The 14,196-nt window shown below is 38.5% G+C and overlaps 1 protein-coding gene across 5 annotated transcripts in view; it reads left to right on the top strand.

Annotated features, from left to right (window-relative positions):
• Positions 1-14,196, top strand: part of FHAD1 (forkhead associated phosphopeptide binding domain 1) — a 71,076-nt gene that overhangs the window by 13,959 nt on the left and 42,921 nt on the right. For 2 of the 5 annotated variants that reach the window (XM_043500164.1, XM_043500166.1), the window contains 7 exons: positions 325-398; positions 871-1,098; positions 5,485-5,608; positions 6,546-6,676; positions 10,872-10,937; positions 11,574-11,678; positions 13,321-13,428. In XM_043500164.1, the coding sequence (XP_043356099.1) occupies positions 325-398; positions 871-1,098; positions 5,485-5,608; positions 6,546-6,676; positions 10,872-10,937; positions 11,574-11,678; positions 13,321-13,428 (836 nt within the window). Of the gene's footprint in view, positions 1-306; positions 399-870; positions 1,099-5,484; positions 5,609-6,545; positions 6,677-10,871; positions 10,938-11,573; positions 11,679-13,320; positions 13,429-14,196 lie in introns of all 5 variants that reach the window. The other 3 variants (XM_043500165.1, XM_043500167.1, XM_043500163.1) reach the window with 2 other exon arrangements.

Below are 14,196 nucleotides of genomic sequence, written 5' to 3'. Positions count from 1 at the left end.
ATTCCGAAAAACATTCAGACATTATATCTATTCCTCCTCCACTTGAGGATTTTTCTTATCTTGAAACCATATTATACTTCACTGATTATATAGTTTGTTTATGCCGGTGAATGTCATGTATTATAACATTTTATTATTATTCTGCAGCTGCATGGATAAAGAGCATAGGTACTAAAATGATGGTTGCTTTGGAAATGCTTGTAGACAAACTAGGGAGATAAAGATGCATTAATCCTAATTAGAACATAGTCTAGTGTTGAATTTCTGTGCAAGTCATTAGAAGGCCCTTTTATTTTTTATATTCAGTCTTGACAAATGTACCAGGAAATGGACAATCTGGAGCAAGTGGAGTTCCATTATCAGGAAGTCATCATATGGATTTACTTCTTCAGGAAAAGGTGATGTATGAGTGTGACATGGAGGTAGATCACAAAAACATTGTTTATATCAACAGGAATATATTGAAGCAAATAGTGTGATTAGTGGGCAAACGATGCAGAAACGCTACACAAAGAGGGTCTTTAAATGACTAATAGTAAAATTTCCTTCATGCACATCAGTGTAGAGTAACTGATTTTGAATGGGACTACATACATGAGTGAGAATTACTATGTGGACAAAGGAATGAGATGTCTTGAAGCTAGTGAATTTCAGGGTGAGGAACTGTAAGTAGCAAATGTGAGTATTTGAAATTTTGTTTTAAAGTTGTTGGACTACCACTATATTTTAATAATACTAGAATGAGCAAATGTAGTGTTTTGGAGACAGAAAATTTATCATAAAATAAAATAATTTGAAAACCTTTTTTTGGAATAGGCACAATGTTGTATCCACATTTGTGTATAATATTCACATTTATTCTGCCTGTAGGATGAAATAATTCTGAAAATGAAAGATGAAATCAGTCGTCTCTTGGGTTTTGAAAGTGAGTCAAAACATAAAGATACAGTGATAGCCAATCTTCGGGATGAAATTGCAGTGATGACAAAGAAGATGGCTCAGGCTGCTAGGAATGATGTCGAATTTACTCAAAAACTTCTGACCTTTGAGCGAGATATTGAAACAAAGACAGGAGAGATTAAAGCCTTGAAAGAGCAGGTATTGAACTCTTAATGGGACACTGTCAACTTTAATTGGACTCCTTTGTGAATTTTTTTTTCTAACAATTGTTGCTAGAAATAAAAGAGTTTAGAGGAGAAAAAGGGATGCGTTTTTTTTCAGTTTGTTCACCTTTTTGACAATCCTTTGTATATAGACACTGTTTCCCCTGTATAGACAGTTAATTAGCTTCCTTATTTGTTTGTGTGTGTCTTTCATACAACAACAGGAGAAAGAAAACATTTTTAAAATATGGAAATCTGATTGAAAAGCTATATAAATTGGGAGGGTGGCTGGAAGGCACGTATAATATCTGAAACTACTTTAAAGACATTTTTATGTTGACTATATTTCAAGTTGACCGTGTCCCTTTTAAGCTCTGTGTTCATGTGACCTAACTGAGGTCAGAACATGTAGGGATAAAGTGAGACAGGCTAAAAGTCGAGTAGAGTTGGACCTTGCAAAGGGAATTAAAACCAATAGTAAAAGGTTCTATAGCCATATAAATAAGAAGAAAACTAAGAAAGAAGAAGTGGGGCCGCTTAACACTGAGGATGGAGTGGAGGTTAAAGATAATCTAGGCATGGCCCAATATCTAAACAAATACTTTGCCTCAGTCTTTAATAAGGCTAAAGAGGATCTTAGGGATAATGGTAGCATGACAAATGGGAATGAGGATATGGAGGCAGATATTACCATATCTGAGGTAGAAGTGAAACTGAAACAGCTTAATGGGACTAAATCGGGGGGTCCAGATAATCTTCATCCAAGAATATTAAAGGAATTGGCACCAGAAATTGCAAGCCCATTAGCAACAATTTTTAATGAATTTGTAAACTCAGGAATAGTACCGAATGATTGGAGAATTGCTAATATAGTTCCTATTTTTAAGAAAGGAAAAAAAAGTGATCCGGGTAACTACAGGCCAGTTAGTTTGACATCTGTAGTATGCAAGGTCCTGGAAAAAATTTTGAAGGAGAAATTAGTTAAGGACATTGAAGTCAATGGTAAATGGGACAAAATACAACATGGTTTTACACAAGGTAGATCGTGCCAAACCAACCTAATCTCCTTTTTTGAAAAAGTAACAGATTTTTTAGATAAAGGAAATGCAGTGGATCTAATTTACCTAGATTTCAGTAAGGAATTTGATACCGTGCCACATGGGGAATTATTAGTTAAATTGGAGAAGATGGGGATCAATATGAACATCAAAAGGTGGATAAGGAATTGGTTAAAGGGGAGACTGCAACGGGTCCTACTGACAGGCGAACTGTCATGTTGGAGGGAGGTTACCAGTGGAGTTCCTCAGGGATCGGTTTTGGGACCAATCTTATTTAATCTTTTTATTACTGACCTTGGCACAAAAAGTGGGAGTGTGCTAATAAAGTTTTCAGATGATACAAAGCTGGAAGGTATTGCCAATTCGGAGAAGGATCGGGATATTATACAGGAGGATCTGGATGATCTTGTAAACTGGAGTAATAGTAATAGGATGAAATTTAATAGTGAGAAGTGTAAGGTTATGCATTTAGGGATTAATAACAAGAATTTTAGTTATAAGTTGGGGACGCATCAATTAGAAGGAACGGAAGAGGAGAAGGACCTTGGAGTATTGGTTGATCATAGGATGACTATGAGCTGCCAATGTGATATGGCTGTGAAAAAAGCTAATGCGGTTTTGGGATGCATCAGGAGAGGCATTTCCAGTAGGGATAAGGAGGTTTTAGTACCATTATACAAGGCACTGGTAAGACCTCACCTAGAATACTGTGTGTAGTTCTGGTCTCCCATGTTTAAAAAGGATGAATTCAAACCGGAGCAGGTACAGAGAAGGGCTATTAGGATGATCCGAGGAATGGAAAACTTGTCTTCTGAAAGGAGACTTAAGGAGCTTGGCTTGTTTAGCCTAAGTAAAAGAAGGTTGAGGGGAGATATGATTGCTCTCGATAAATATATCAGAGGGATAAATACAGGAGAGGGAGAGGAATTATTTCAGCTCAGCACCAATGTGGACACAAGAACAAATGGGTATAAACTGGCCACCAGGAAGTTTAGACTTGAAATCAGACGAAGGTTTTTAACCATCAGAGGAGTGAAGTTTTGGAATAGCCTTCCAAGGGAAGCAGTGGGGGCAAAAGATCTATCTGGTTTTAAGATTCTACTTGATAAGTTTATGGAGGAGATGGTATGATGGGATAATGGGATTTTGGTAAGTAATTGATCTTTAAATATTCAGGGTAAATAGGACTAATCCCCTGAGATGGGATATTAGATGGATTGGATCTGAGTTACCCAGGAAAGAATTTTCTGTAGTATCTGGCTGGTGAATCTTGCCCATATGCTCAGGGTTTAGCTGATCGCCATATTTGGGGTTGGGAAGGAATTTTCCTCCAGGGCAGATTGGAGAGGCCCTGGAGGTTTTTCGCCTTCCTCTGTAGCATGGGGCATGGTTGACTTGAGGGAGGCTTCTCTGCTCCTTGAAGTCTTCAAACCATGATTTAAGGACTTCAATAGCTCAGACATAGGTGAGGCTTTTCATAGGAGTGGGTGGGTGAGATTCTGTGGCCTGCGCTGTGCAGAAGGTCAGACTAGATGATCAGAATGGTCCTTTCTGACCTTAGTATCTATGAATCTATGAATGCACACAGTGATAAAGAGCAGTACTGAAAATCTGATACATAAAATAGAATTATTGCTATACAGAGCATTGGTGATTGTTTTCAAAGAGTTGTCAGCAGCTCTGGTTTTGTATTATGTTGAAGACGATATATTGCAGGTAGAGCTGCACGCTCCCCCAGTGGACTCCTTCAAACAGACTACTTATCCGCTCTGAATTAGGCTCATGAAACCAATTATTTTAACAATGGGAAATTTATATTTCCTCCCTTCTTTGGCCATGATATGCAAAAGTAGACTGCAAAGTTTCATCTTCACTCATGACGGCCAGGAAGTAATGTGGCTGATCTTTATTTGCATTAGAAAATGTAAATGACTTCGAGTGCTTTCAGTAAGTTATTATCTGAAATATTTGTTCTTGACAATTGGCTGAAGGCTCTCGAAAAAAACACATAAACCAATGACCTTGAAATACTACGCTTACTTCTTCTGTTGCTATAAGTTGGCCCATGATATATAAATCCTGTTGACTTACTCATGCAAGCATCCCTGGGGCTGCTCACGTGAGTTAGCTGAGAAGGATCTGTGATCTATGGTTGTTTTTTTTTTTCCTGAATGTTTGACTGCTGGAATATTTCAGTAGCAAAGAGTATTTGACTTTTGTTTGTGCTTAGAGTAATCTTGGCTGAACCCTGTTCAATTTGGATAAACTCTCTGGTTTGAATATTTGCCTAAACTATTCAAACCACTCAGGTCTGCAGAATTGGGCTTGTGGCACCTTAGAGACTAACAAATTTATTTGAGCATAAGCTTTCATGAGCTACAGCTCACTTCATCGAGCTTATGCTCAAATAAATTTGTTAGTCTCTAAGGTGCCACAAGTACTCCTTTTCTTTTTGCGAATACAGACTAACACGACTGCTACTCTGAAACCTGTCAGAATTGGGCTGGAGATCTTGGAAAACAAATTCACAAATGAAGCTTCTCATGCTTTTTTCCCAGTTGGAAATATCAAATCAACTTTCCTAATAGCAACTTAGCCATAGTTCAATGCACAAAAAATAAAATATATTACAATAAAACTTAAAGTTATATCCAGAATGATAAAATATTTAAAATATATGTACAAACCAATTAAAAAGAACAAAAAACAATTAAACCATATATAATCACCGTGCCACTTGTCTTTTCCTTATTGTAGCGGCTGACCATGCAAATAGGGCAACTGCTTGAATCACAGATACACTTTCAATTCCTAACAAATATTCTTTTTTCTAGAAACAGGCATCTGGGACAAAAACACAGAAAGCCATTTTGACCTCAAGTGGCAATACAAATTACAAAATCATAAGTAATGGGGTAGGTCTTCCACCTACCCAAAGCCCCACAGACAGAGGTGATTACATTTCTCAATGCCGTATATCAGACTTTTAGGTTAGCTGTCTGCATAGAGTGAAAAGGGAGAGCTGTAAAGGCCCTCCTTAACTTGTTGTTGGACAGACTGTCTAAATATCTGGCATATCCATGGAGTTGGAAATGTAGCAAGAACACTTTTCTCATAGCAGCTTTTGATCACGACTGAATTGGGAAGTATGGACATGAGTATATTTGATTAATTTAAACAAAAAGCCATTTAACTTATTTCAAACCTCAAAACAAGTCTGGTTCAAATGTAGAACAAAGGTAGGGTTTGTTTGACCTGAGCTGGTTCGCCCATTCCCTATTTAAGGTGACCAATAATTTATTTTCTTTACATATCTTTTGTAGATCAGCAATCTGCAGAGAGATTCGAGCCAAGTCTTGTGCCATTCCCTTTCTGAAAGAGACTTAGAAATTGCAAACTTGAAAAAAGAGGGTGAGAAGCTAAGGAGGAACCAAGCTTTAACTACAGGTATATTTCCTCTGGCATTTCAGGTAGTGTACTTTAATATGAAGTTTTTAGGGCTAGGATCACAGTTAATATAGTTTAGCAATGAAAATGTATACTTGAAAACTTTTCTGGCAAGAAATTATTTTTGGTGGCTTTGTGGACCTTCTAAAATTGTTCGTCCCTTTTTTCTATTTCATTTTAACCTCTTTGAGGCTTACAGATATCTTCTGACAGAAGAACTATTAGAGTAGAAATAAGGAGCATTGGGACCTAAACCTGGGTGAGTTGTGGGACAGATGGTTTATTTAAAAAAAGAGGGGAAAAAAACCCTGGGATATAAGGAACTGTTAGTCACTGTAGGTCAGACCCTCAGCTGTGTAATCAGTATAGCTTCAGTAACTTCAGGGACACTACTGATTTACACCTACTGAGGATCCGGCTCCTATGTCCAGTGTTCTGAACATCTCTCAAAGGCCCTGTCTCAGAATGCAAACCATTTTCCAATTACCAGCCTTCCTTTATATAATAATTTAGTAGTCAAAAGGACTTTAATATTTATACACAATACTCAAGTGTTTTTATTTAAACAGTAGCTAACAATAAAGTCCTGTTAGCAAAATCATTTTACTCCATCTCAGTTTTCCAAAAGCAAACAGAGTGTGTTATATTTACTTACACCAGTCCACAGGGACAAGTTATCAAAGTTTCAGACCTAAGCATAGTTTTTCAAGAAAAACTGAGCTGTAAGAGAATTGTTCTTGCCCAAAGGAGCAAAGCACTGAATTCCTTGGGACTAATGGTCACACTAAATAACTCCCAGATTGTATGGACTAAATTTGGATCTGCTTTCAAAACCAGATATTGTTAATATATGCTAAATATTTTTTCTTCTTCAGTGTTTATATGATGATGATATTGTTTAGCAGGTATTCTTTGACCTAAATTCTGTTCTTCACAGGACTGGTGACCAGTTTGCAAAGAGACATTTCAGCAAAAGAGCAGAGAATACTGCAACTAAAACTGAATGCAGATAAACTAAAGAAGGAAAACAGGGAGAAGGATAATCAGCTTGCAGTCATTTCTGCCAAGGTTGACACCCCATGCTTATATGCACTGTTATTTACTATACAACAAATGGTTTAGTAAAATAACAACAACAAATTCAATTCAACAACTCAATTCAACCTAATTCAGACCCAATTCAACAACTCCACTGATTTCACCAGAGTTATACCAGAGCCAAATTTGGGACAACGTCTATAGTTTCTGTATCTGTACAGTAGTTTCGTACTAGGCAAGAACTAAGAGTCAGGGAAATGGGGTATGTCCTGCCCACCCAGGACCCTAGGCACATCCGTAGGTGGCTGCAACCCATTTTGTTATGGCTTCTCTGCTATTGTTACTTGAGCTACCTTTGATTTAGCTAGATTAAAGCTAATTCAGGTATGTCTACATAGTCTCAATCACATCACCTGATTTCAGTGCTGACATACCAGTGTCTCATCCTCTTATGCCAGACTTCAATTTTACCTATGCAGTTTCTGTATCAGTCTCAAATTTCACTCTGCTGTTCATGTAGATGTGCTTCAGGATTGTTGTGTGGCTCTGGCACATTGAATCCCACTTGCCCTGCATGGTGAATTCCACTGAATAGCACTGAGTTCCTGTTAAAAGTACACCCCTTACTGCAAGGCAGGTGAAAAACTCAGGCGCTAGCTGATACGTCTTTTTTTTTAATTCTCCTCCTTCCAATTTTAGCAACAATTTCAATCAAGTGAAAATCCTTTTCCTAGTCTGCATGGTCATTCTCTTCCAGTTCAGTGAACCTCTCCAAGATCCTCTCAAAGAAAGCGTGTATAAGCTTGTGTCCAACAGGTTTGTTCACGCCCTTTGCTGTGTTATTCTGACTGCTCTGTTGCTAGGTTGTGGCCATATTAGAGTAACGACAACACAACTATCCATTCACAAGAGACAATGGTGCCAAATTCAAAATTTTGCTGGCTCCCCACTTAACGCTGTTGCTTCCTGTCCCCAAATCCAGTGGGAGCAGCCACTGATCTTCCTGGTACATGACTGCAAGAGAGCCATCTTGCATGCCCTGTACCCTGAAGAGCAAATCAACTACTCAGCAACCTCACCAGCGAACTTCCTAGTTCTGCCTGAGAGAAGAGTTCTATGGTTCCTCCAGCCAACTAAGAGGAATAGCATATTCCCTGATGGGTTGGACACCCTATCAGGAAGCCTTGGGGAGGGAAGAAAAGACCAAGCTGGTGGGAGTAGATTTATTTGTGCATGTGAGCATGTTTGCATGCCAGCCAGGAGGAAAGCAAACTCAAACCACTTTGTCAAAATTTGGTGCCTCTTTTTGGTAGTGGAATTGGAGAATTCTGGGATGTGAGCAGATCTTGGGATTTGGGTGGACTTTGGGAGAGTACTACTACCTTTTGATGGTGGTGGCGGTTGTTTAATCTGACCCTTCTCCGAGAGTTCATCTGGCTGCTGTCTCAGCTTTTCATCATAGAGCTGCTTCTTCATCATCATCATCTGGTGTCTGATACTTCCTGAAAGGGCTACTATATAGGTACCCTCCAGCAGGAGAAATTCTTCCTCTCTCATAGGGCCTGAATTTGATCCTCATCCAATTCTGGGACCCTAGGTTTGAGCCTCTACAAATGGAGCTCATCACCTGTTCTCGCTTAGTGAGTGGTTTTTGTTTTTGTTGTTTGTTTGGTGCTTCCGATTTGATCTAACTCAGATAGAAGTCAATGGAAAGCTGAGCCACATTGCTCAGGTATTATAGTGATAGGTTCATTTGTAAAGCCAGCAAGTTGCAGGGTGTTTTTATGGATCCTTCTTTTTCAGTTACCAGTTTCCCGCTGTGATTTTTCCTCCGCCTTCTCCCATTGTGCGGTGTGGTGCTATTTCAATGAATCATCTCCTCTGTTTGCTTGTCCAAAACACTTGCGTCAGGTTATTTCCAAACAGGGATTTTCTACGTCTGAGATCCCATCATTGCTCCGTCTCACAACCAGGCCCACTTCTGATTGTCTTCAATTCTGTTCTTTAAGAAAGCTGCGGTATGGCTTTTCCTAAACATGTCCTGTGTATTTACAAAGATGCTACTCTCAAGCTGTGCTTCTACTCCTTGCAAAGGCAGCATAATCAAATCAAATTTAGAGCAGATGCTTGATTTTGGTCAGGCTGCATTACAGAATATTGTAACCTAAAACCACACTATTATTTTGTAGCTCCCAAGCAGTAAGGGAAGGAGACCTCAAAAACTATGCATACTGGATTTTTGTGACCAAGAAATGTTCACCAAATCCCCACTCGTCTGTCCACATCCCCTTCATTTCAGATCTTTCCCCCTTAACATCATACTGAGTTGGCTGAAACATGGGAGGGATGAGTTGTGCAAGATGCATATTTCTAGATGAGAAGGAGCAATCAATGGTGCATGAATGAGAGTTTACTATTGAGAGTTCAACTGGTGGGGTTTTCTGGAGTACCACAATGGCATACTTGTAGAATTCCTAAGGAGCAGGCAGCTGTAACAGCAAAATACCAATTAATTATAAGTAACCCAGTTTTCTTGCCTGTAAATGAAGAAATGTATTTCCTCTCCTTTCCTTCTGAGTTAGATTTTTGGATCAGTTTATTCAATTTTAACTTGGAAGGCACAAAGTAGCTGATGGTTGGAGGCATATGACTCAATGATTCATTGTGAGAACATCTGAAATTCTTAAAAATAGCTAGATCCTAAGCTCCCTGTGTGACTCCGAGTGGATACGGTTCCATCACCGAACACAGGAGTTGATATGCTTAGCAGTTTACAGGAGTCACTCAGCTCCTTTCAGGATCAGCGCTCTATGATTCTGGGTAGCATTACAGAAGACAGGGATCTTTCATCTCATACAAACTCCATTGCACAGATTCAACACTTCCTTCAAACTGATGGCATTATAGGGCTGGGCCTGCAGGCCATGTTGTGTGAGGTGTTCTTTTCAAACCAGTGAGATTAGTGATGAGACAAAGGGCTGCAGGATAGAGCTCTAAGGATTGTGGAAAACAAATAGTTGCAAAATGTTGTGCTAAAAGTACCCATGTTGGCCCCTCAAGTTAATCCTGATAGCAATGGGAATAGAGCAGGATGAATTATTTTTTTTTGGCAAACAGTTTATTTATTGAAAAATGCAATTTTGGGTGAATCAAAACTGTGCACCAAATTGGGTCAAATTCAGCTAATAGTTTTGACTGCAAAAAAAAATGGGGGAAATAATGCTGAAAAAGTCAAAGACTTTTTGTTTCAGAACAACTTTGTTTCAAAATGTAGCTCAATTTCACTAAAACAAAAGGGTTAAAAGCACTTGAAAACTAAACAAAATGTTTTGGTTTACCCAAAATGATTTTTTTGTTTGTTTTTCATTTCAACAAGAAAAAACAAAAAATTGTCATTTCACATTGACCTGAAACAAAAGTTGTTTGGGATTTTTGTGGTTTGCCTGTGGAACTGAAAAATCAAGTATTAACCCAGCTGTAGTGGGAATGGGCAGACTGTAATTTCTTTTACCAGGCCAGGAGGTATATGCTTATATGCAGGAAACATAAAGTCCTTACATATAGCCCCATCCCAGAACTTCCCTCCATCATTTCCCTTGTTGGGGGGCTTGCAGAGAAGCCTCTTCATGAGTTCTGGAAAGAGCCAGAGTTGGGGCATACAACTTTCACACTGCGCTACCCTATAGCCAGGGGCTTTCTGATATGTGTCTGTATATATGTGTCAGTCAGAATCTGGCTCATTATCTGAACTTCTGATAACATTTGGTCCTATAAATATGACCAATTTCTCTAGGCTCAGAATACTATCTCAGAACATACACGTTTTGTTTCATATATTTGTTTTAAAATTTCTGTTTAACACTAGTTCTGATCATCTTGTAGGTTTCAAAAATTCTTCTATTCCTTTCTTCCTTACCTCTGCATTTTCAATAGCACTCTTTTTCAGAAGCACAAGGGGTTTGTCTCATGTAGCTTTGTTAACTCTTAATTGTCTTTCTGTTTTTCTTTTCTCAAGCAGGGAATGCTTTTCTAAAAGTCCAACCCTGAAAGATGCTGAGCAGCCCCTTCTCTCATTTCCTTTATTGTGAGTTGAGGACAGTCAGCAATCTGTGGTATTGGGCCCTTACTGTGGTGCCATACTATTTTGCTGTGTGCTCAACATAATATAAAAATGATCATATCTTCCTTGCTTGATGATTTTTTCCTTGGTTGCTGTTCATTCCAGTGTTCTAGAATTAAAGAGGAAATGAAGCATGAATTCAGAGAGAGAGAAGTAATTACATACCAAAATGTGAGTTAGTTTTCTTAGTTTTTAGTTGCCTGGGTTGTTTTAGCATATAGGCAAGCAACAAATGAAACTCTGCATCCCTTTGAGAAAAATTAACTAAACACGTTAAGAATTGTATTTATAATCCGGGTCTTGTCGTGGAAAGGGATGTAACTACATAACAGATTAGAGAAATGTCGACTCCTGGAAATATTTTAATAGTAGTTTTCTGTGAAGTGGAAATTTGTTTGAAATAAGATTTAAACTACAATTGTCAATTACTATATTGATTAGTAAATGTATTTTTTTTTCATTTATTTGGAGTTTAGAGCAAAGCATCAGAGGTAAATGAAACCATAAACCTGTCTGTTTTGTACTGTAAATGAAATGTTACTCCTTAATTTCCCAAATAAGCTAATGATTATTTTCACCCAGCTCTGTAAATCCAATATCTTTAAAATGATAGATAGGGCAAATGTATTTCTTATTAGTTAAAGGTTTAAGATATGCAATAACTGAATTACTCAGATTGTTTAATAAAACAAAAAAGGTCTTGAAGTTAATGTAATGAAACTAGGTGATTTATCGAAATATAATCTCATTAAATTGGGTGACTTACTATTTTGTGTGGCTGATTCCATTTTATTGGGATTTTTACAGCGCATTGGAGAGCTGGAGCTGCAAGTGAAGGGGCTGCAGGGAGAAATGCAGAAGAACTGCACCGAACAAGAAATCATAACAAGTAGGCTTGCAGAAAAAACAAAGGTAAATTTCCGTTCTGCCTGCTAGCTTCTCTCTCATGAGGTACAATCCTGAAAAGGAAATTATAATTCTGAATAAAAGGAAAGTGTGAAACTCCAGGCTAACACAGTCTTGAGATTGGGAATGGATTCCCTGACTCCACTGTGGTGGTAAGCACCATAGCACAGTTCCTGTGCTGATCTTTGGCTATGCAGCTTCTTGTTTATTTTTGAGTGACATGCCCGCTTTCCCCCTTTCACATTCCTTTGTGGAGACCCACTGATTAGGATTCATCCCAGCACACATACAAGGGTGGATGCCCCCCAAGGAAATTCTTTGCCGCTTTGCCCAGCCATGCTGCAGCATTGTTCCTGCTTTTGGTTCTAATGTGTCAGCAGAGGCCAGCTCAGGATTTGGGCTAGCCTCTGCAGCACATGTTCAGATACTCTGCTGGCATAGCTTTTTTTATTGTTCTTAGTGACTTAGAACGAAAATAAAATTAAGATGCTTTTACAGTATTTCTGCAATGTGATATTGTCCATTACAAAGGAGAATTTGCTAAAGTGCTAAAGTTGCTCTTATTGCCTTTACGCTTCCTTGCTGTTTCTTGGGTGGTGTTTTGGTATAGTCCCCCAGTATCATCTCAGTTTTCTTTCTTCTATAACTCTTGATAATGCTCTCCTTTTCCAAAGCAAGACTATTGTGCAACTCAGGCTGCAACTTGTGGAGTCAGATAAGCAGAAACCCATTCTGATGTTCCTGAGTATAATCCTGCCCCCTTGAAAGGTCCATTAATGGGTTTATAGAACTATTGCCTAGATTTTTATTTCTTTGATCTCACTACTTGCTCTCCAATAAAGAATTCTTACTTTCCATGAAAGTGATAGAATTCTTGTGTCTAGCAGTGGTTTCCAACTTTGTTACCTTCAATTCAGTGGATGTTAATTGTAACTGTACTTTGTTCCAAGATCATCTGCTTAAACCACATGCTCAGCCGTTAGCAATTAGAAAACAGATGTCTACCACCTGACCTAAAGAATGACATTTTCTGTTAATCGGCCATAGTATTAGAGCACTAAACATATTTGCTGGCCAGTCACTAGAGGGTATGATGGTTGCAAACTACCTGGTACTTGAATAGGTCTGATTACATTCAGTAGAGGAAAGACATGCACGTGCACACACACACACACCCTAGCTGGTACATGACACATGCATGGAGAATTAGATATGTCCTTTTTAGATTTATCAGGTATACTGGTACTGTCGAGAATCAAAGGAGTTGTCTATATATTGCTCATAAGTAAGGGAGCCTACAGGAATCCTTTCTTTGTAGAATGGCTGTAGAATGAAGCACATTCAGTAACTCTTTTATCTTGTGCAAGAGGAGACCCAAAAAGCTCAGTACCAGTGACTTAATTTAAAACCATGGGCAGCACGGCTAGAACTATATGACTGGTGAGCTACCAATGACCTATAGCTAGGATGTTAAACAGCTTAAGTACCCAGCATTGCAAATTAAAAAATAAAAAGTGACATCGCATGACACAAAGTTATATGTGGACTCTACTGTTCAAATAAGATTTCTGTAGGAAATAGTGATAGATCTGCTTATGGCATTATTATATGGTATCACTTTGATATTCAAGTGATTTCATTGTTTCAGGCCGAAGAGGAACTGAAAAAAGAATGTGAAAGGAAATGTCTGCAGTTACAAGAGATGGGGCGCAGAGAAGGCCTCATTAAAGCTGACTTGGATCAGGCAAAAGCTCAGGTAGGGGTTGCTGAAAAGAAACATTACTCTGTACCCTGCATTATAGCTAACAATAGGAGCGTTTCTCTAGGAAAAAATGATTTGTAATAGCCATAAAAGCTATTGAAAGATAGAGTGCCGCAGAGCAAATATAAACCTGGAGCACAGAACTCTGTGGTTGCTACATTGGTATTAATTCCAAATTGTGTAGATCATGGCTGGGTTATACTACAGGGTGTTTTTCCATATTTCATTTACAGATGACTATTGTTTATATGATGCATAGGCATTATATGCTCCTTCTATTTTCTGTTATCCTCTCCATCACCCACAAATCATCGACAACTGCTGCCTGACTTACTTCAAAGAAGAACAAGCGCCTTGGTAAAATTCTTTTGTTTAAGTATCTGCTCTGGTGCAATTACAAATCCTTTAAATGTTTAATTTCCTGATTTAGGGCCCTCTTCTTACAGAATGGAGCCAGCTACCACCATCTTTAAACACGATGGTTGCTAGCAGGATTCAGTAAAGTTTCCTGACTGGTATGGACAGGGATATATTTTTTGGTCTGACAATCATATTAGAACAGTATTATAAAACTATGCCATCATCTCACATCCCATCTTCCTCAGTGGCTTATAGCCCAGTGTTGTTAGCAAGGTTCTCGGCAAAGAAATCCTGTTGACCTTGGTCAGAGAAGCTCTGCTATAGCATTAACTTTTTGAACAGGTGTATGCTAATTATCCATTAGTTTTGTGACTAATGGAGCAAAGGGTAAATATCAGGCCC

Source organism: Dermochelys coriacea, chromosome 18 (genome assembly GCF_009764565.3).
Source record: "Dermochelys coriacea isolate rDerCor1 chromosome 18, rDerCor1.pri.v4, whole genome shotgun sequence".
NCBI lineage: Eukaryota > Metazoa > Chordata > Testudines > Dermochelyidae > Dermochelys > Dermochelys coriacea.
The sequence above is the reverse complement of the archived record's forward strand: the minus strand, read 5'-3'. Positions and strand labels throughout refer to the sequence as shown.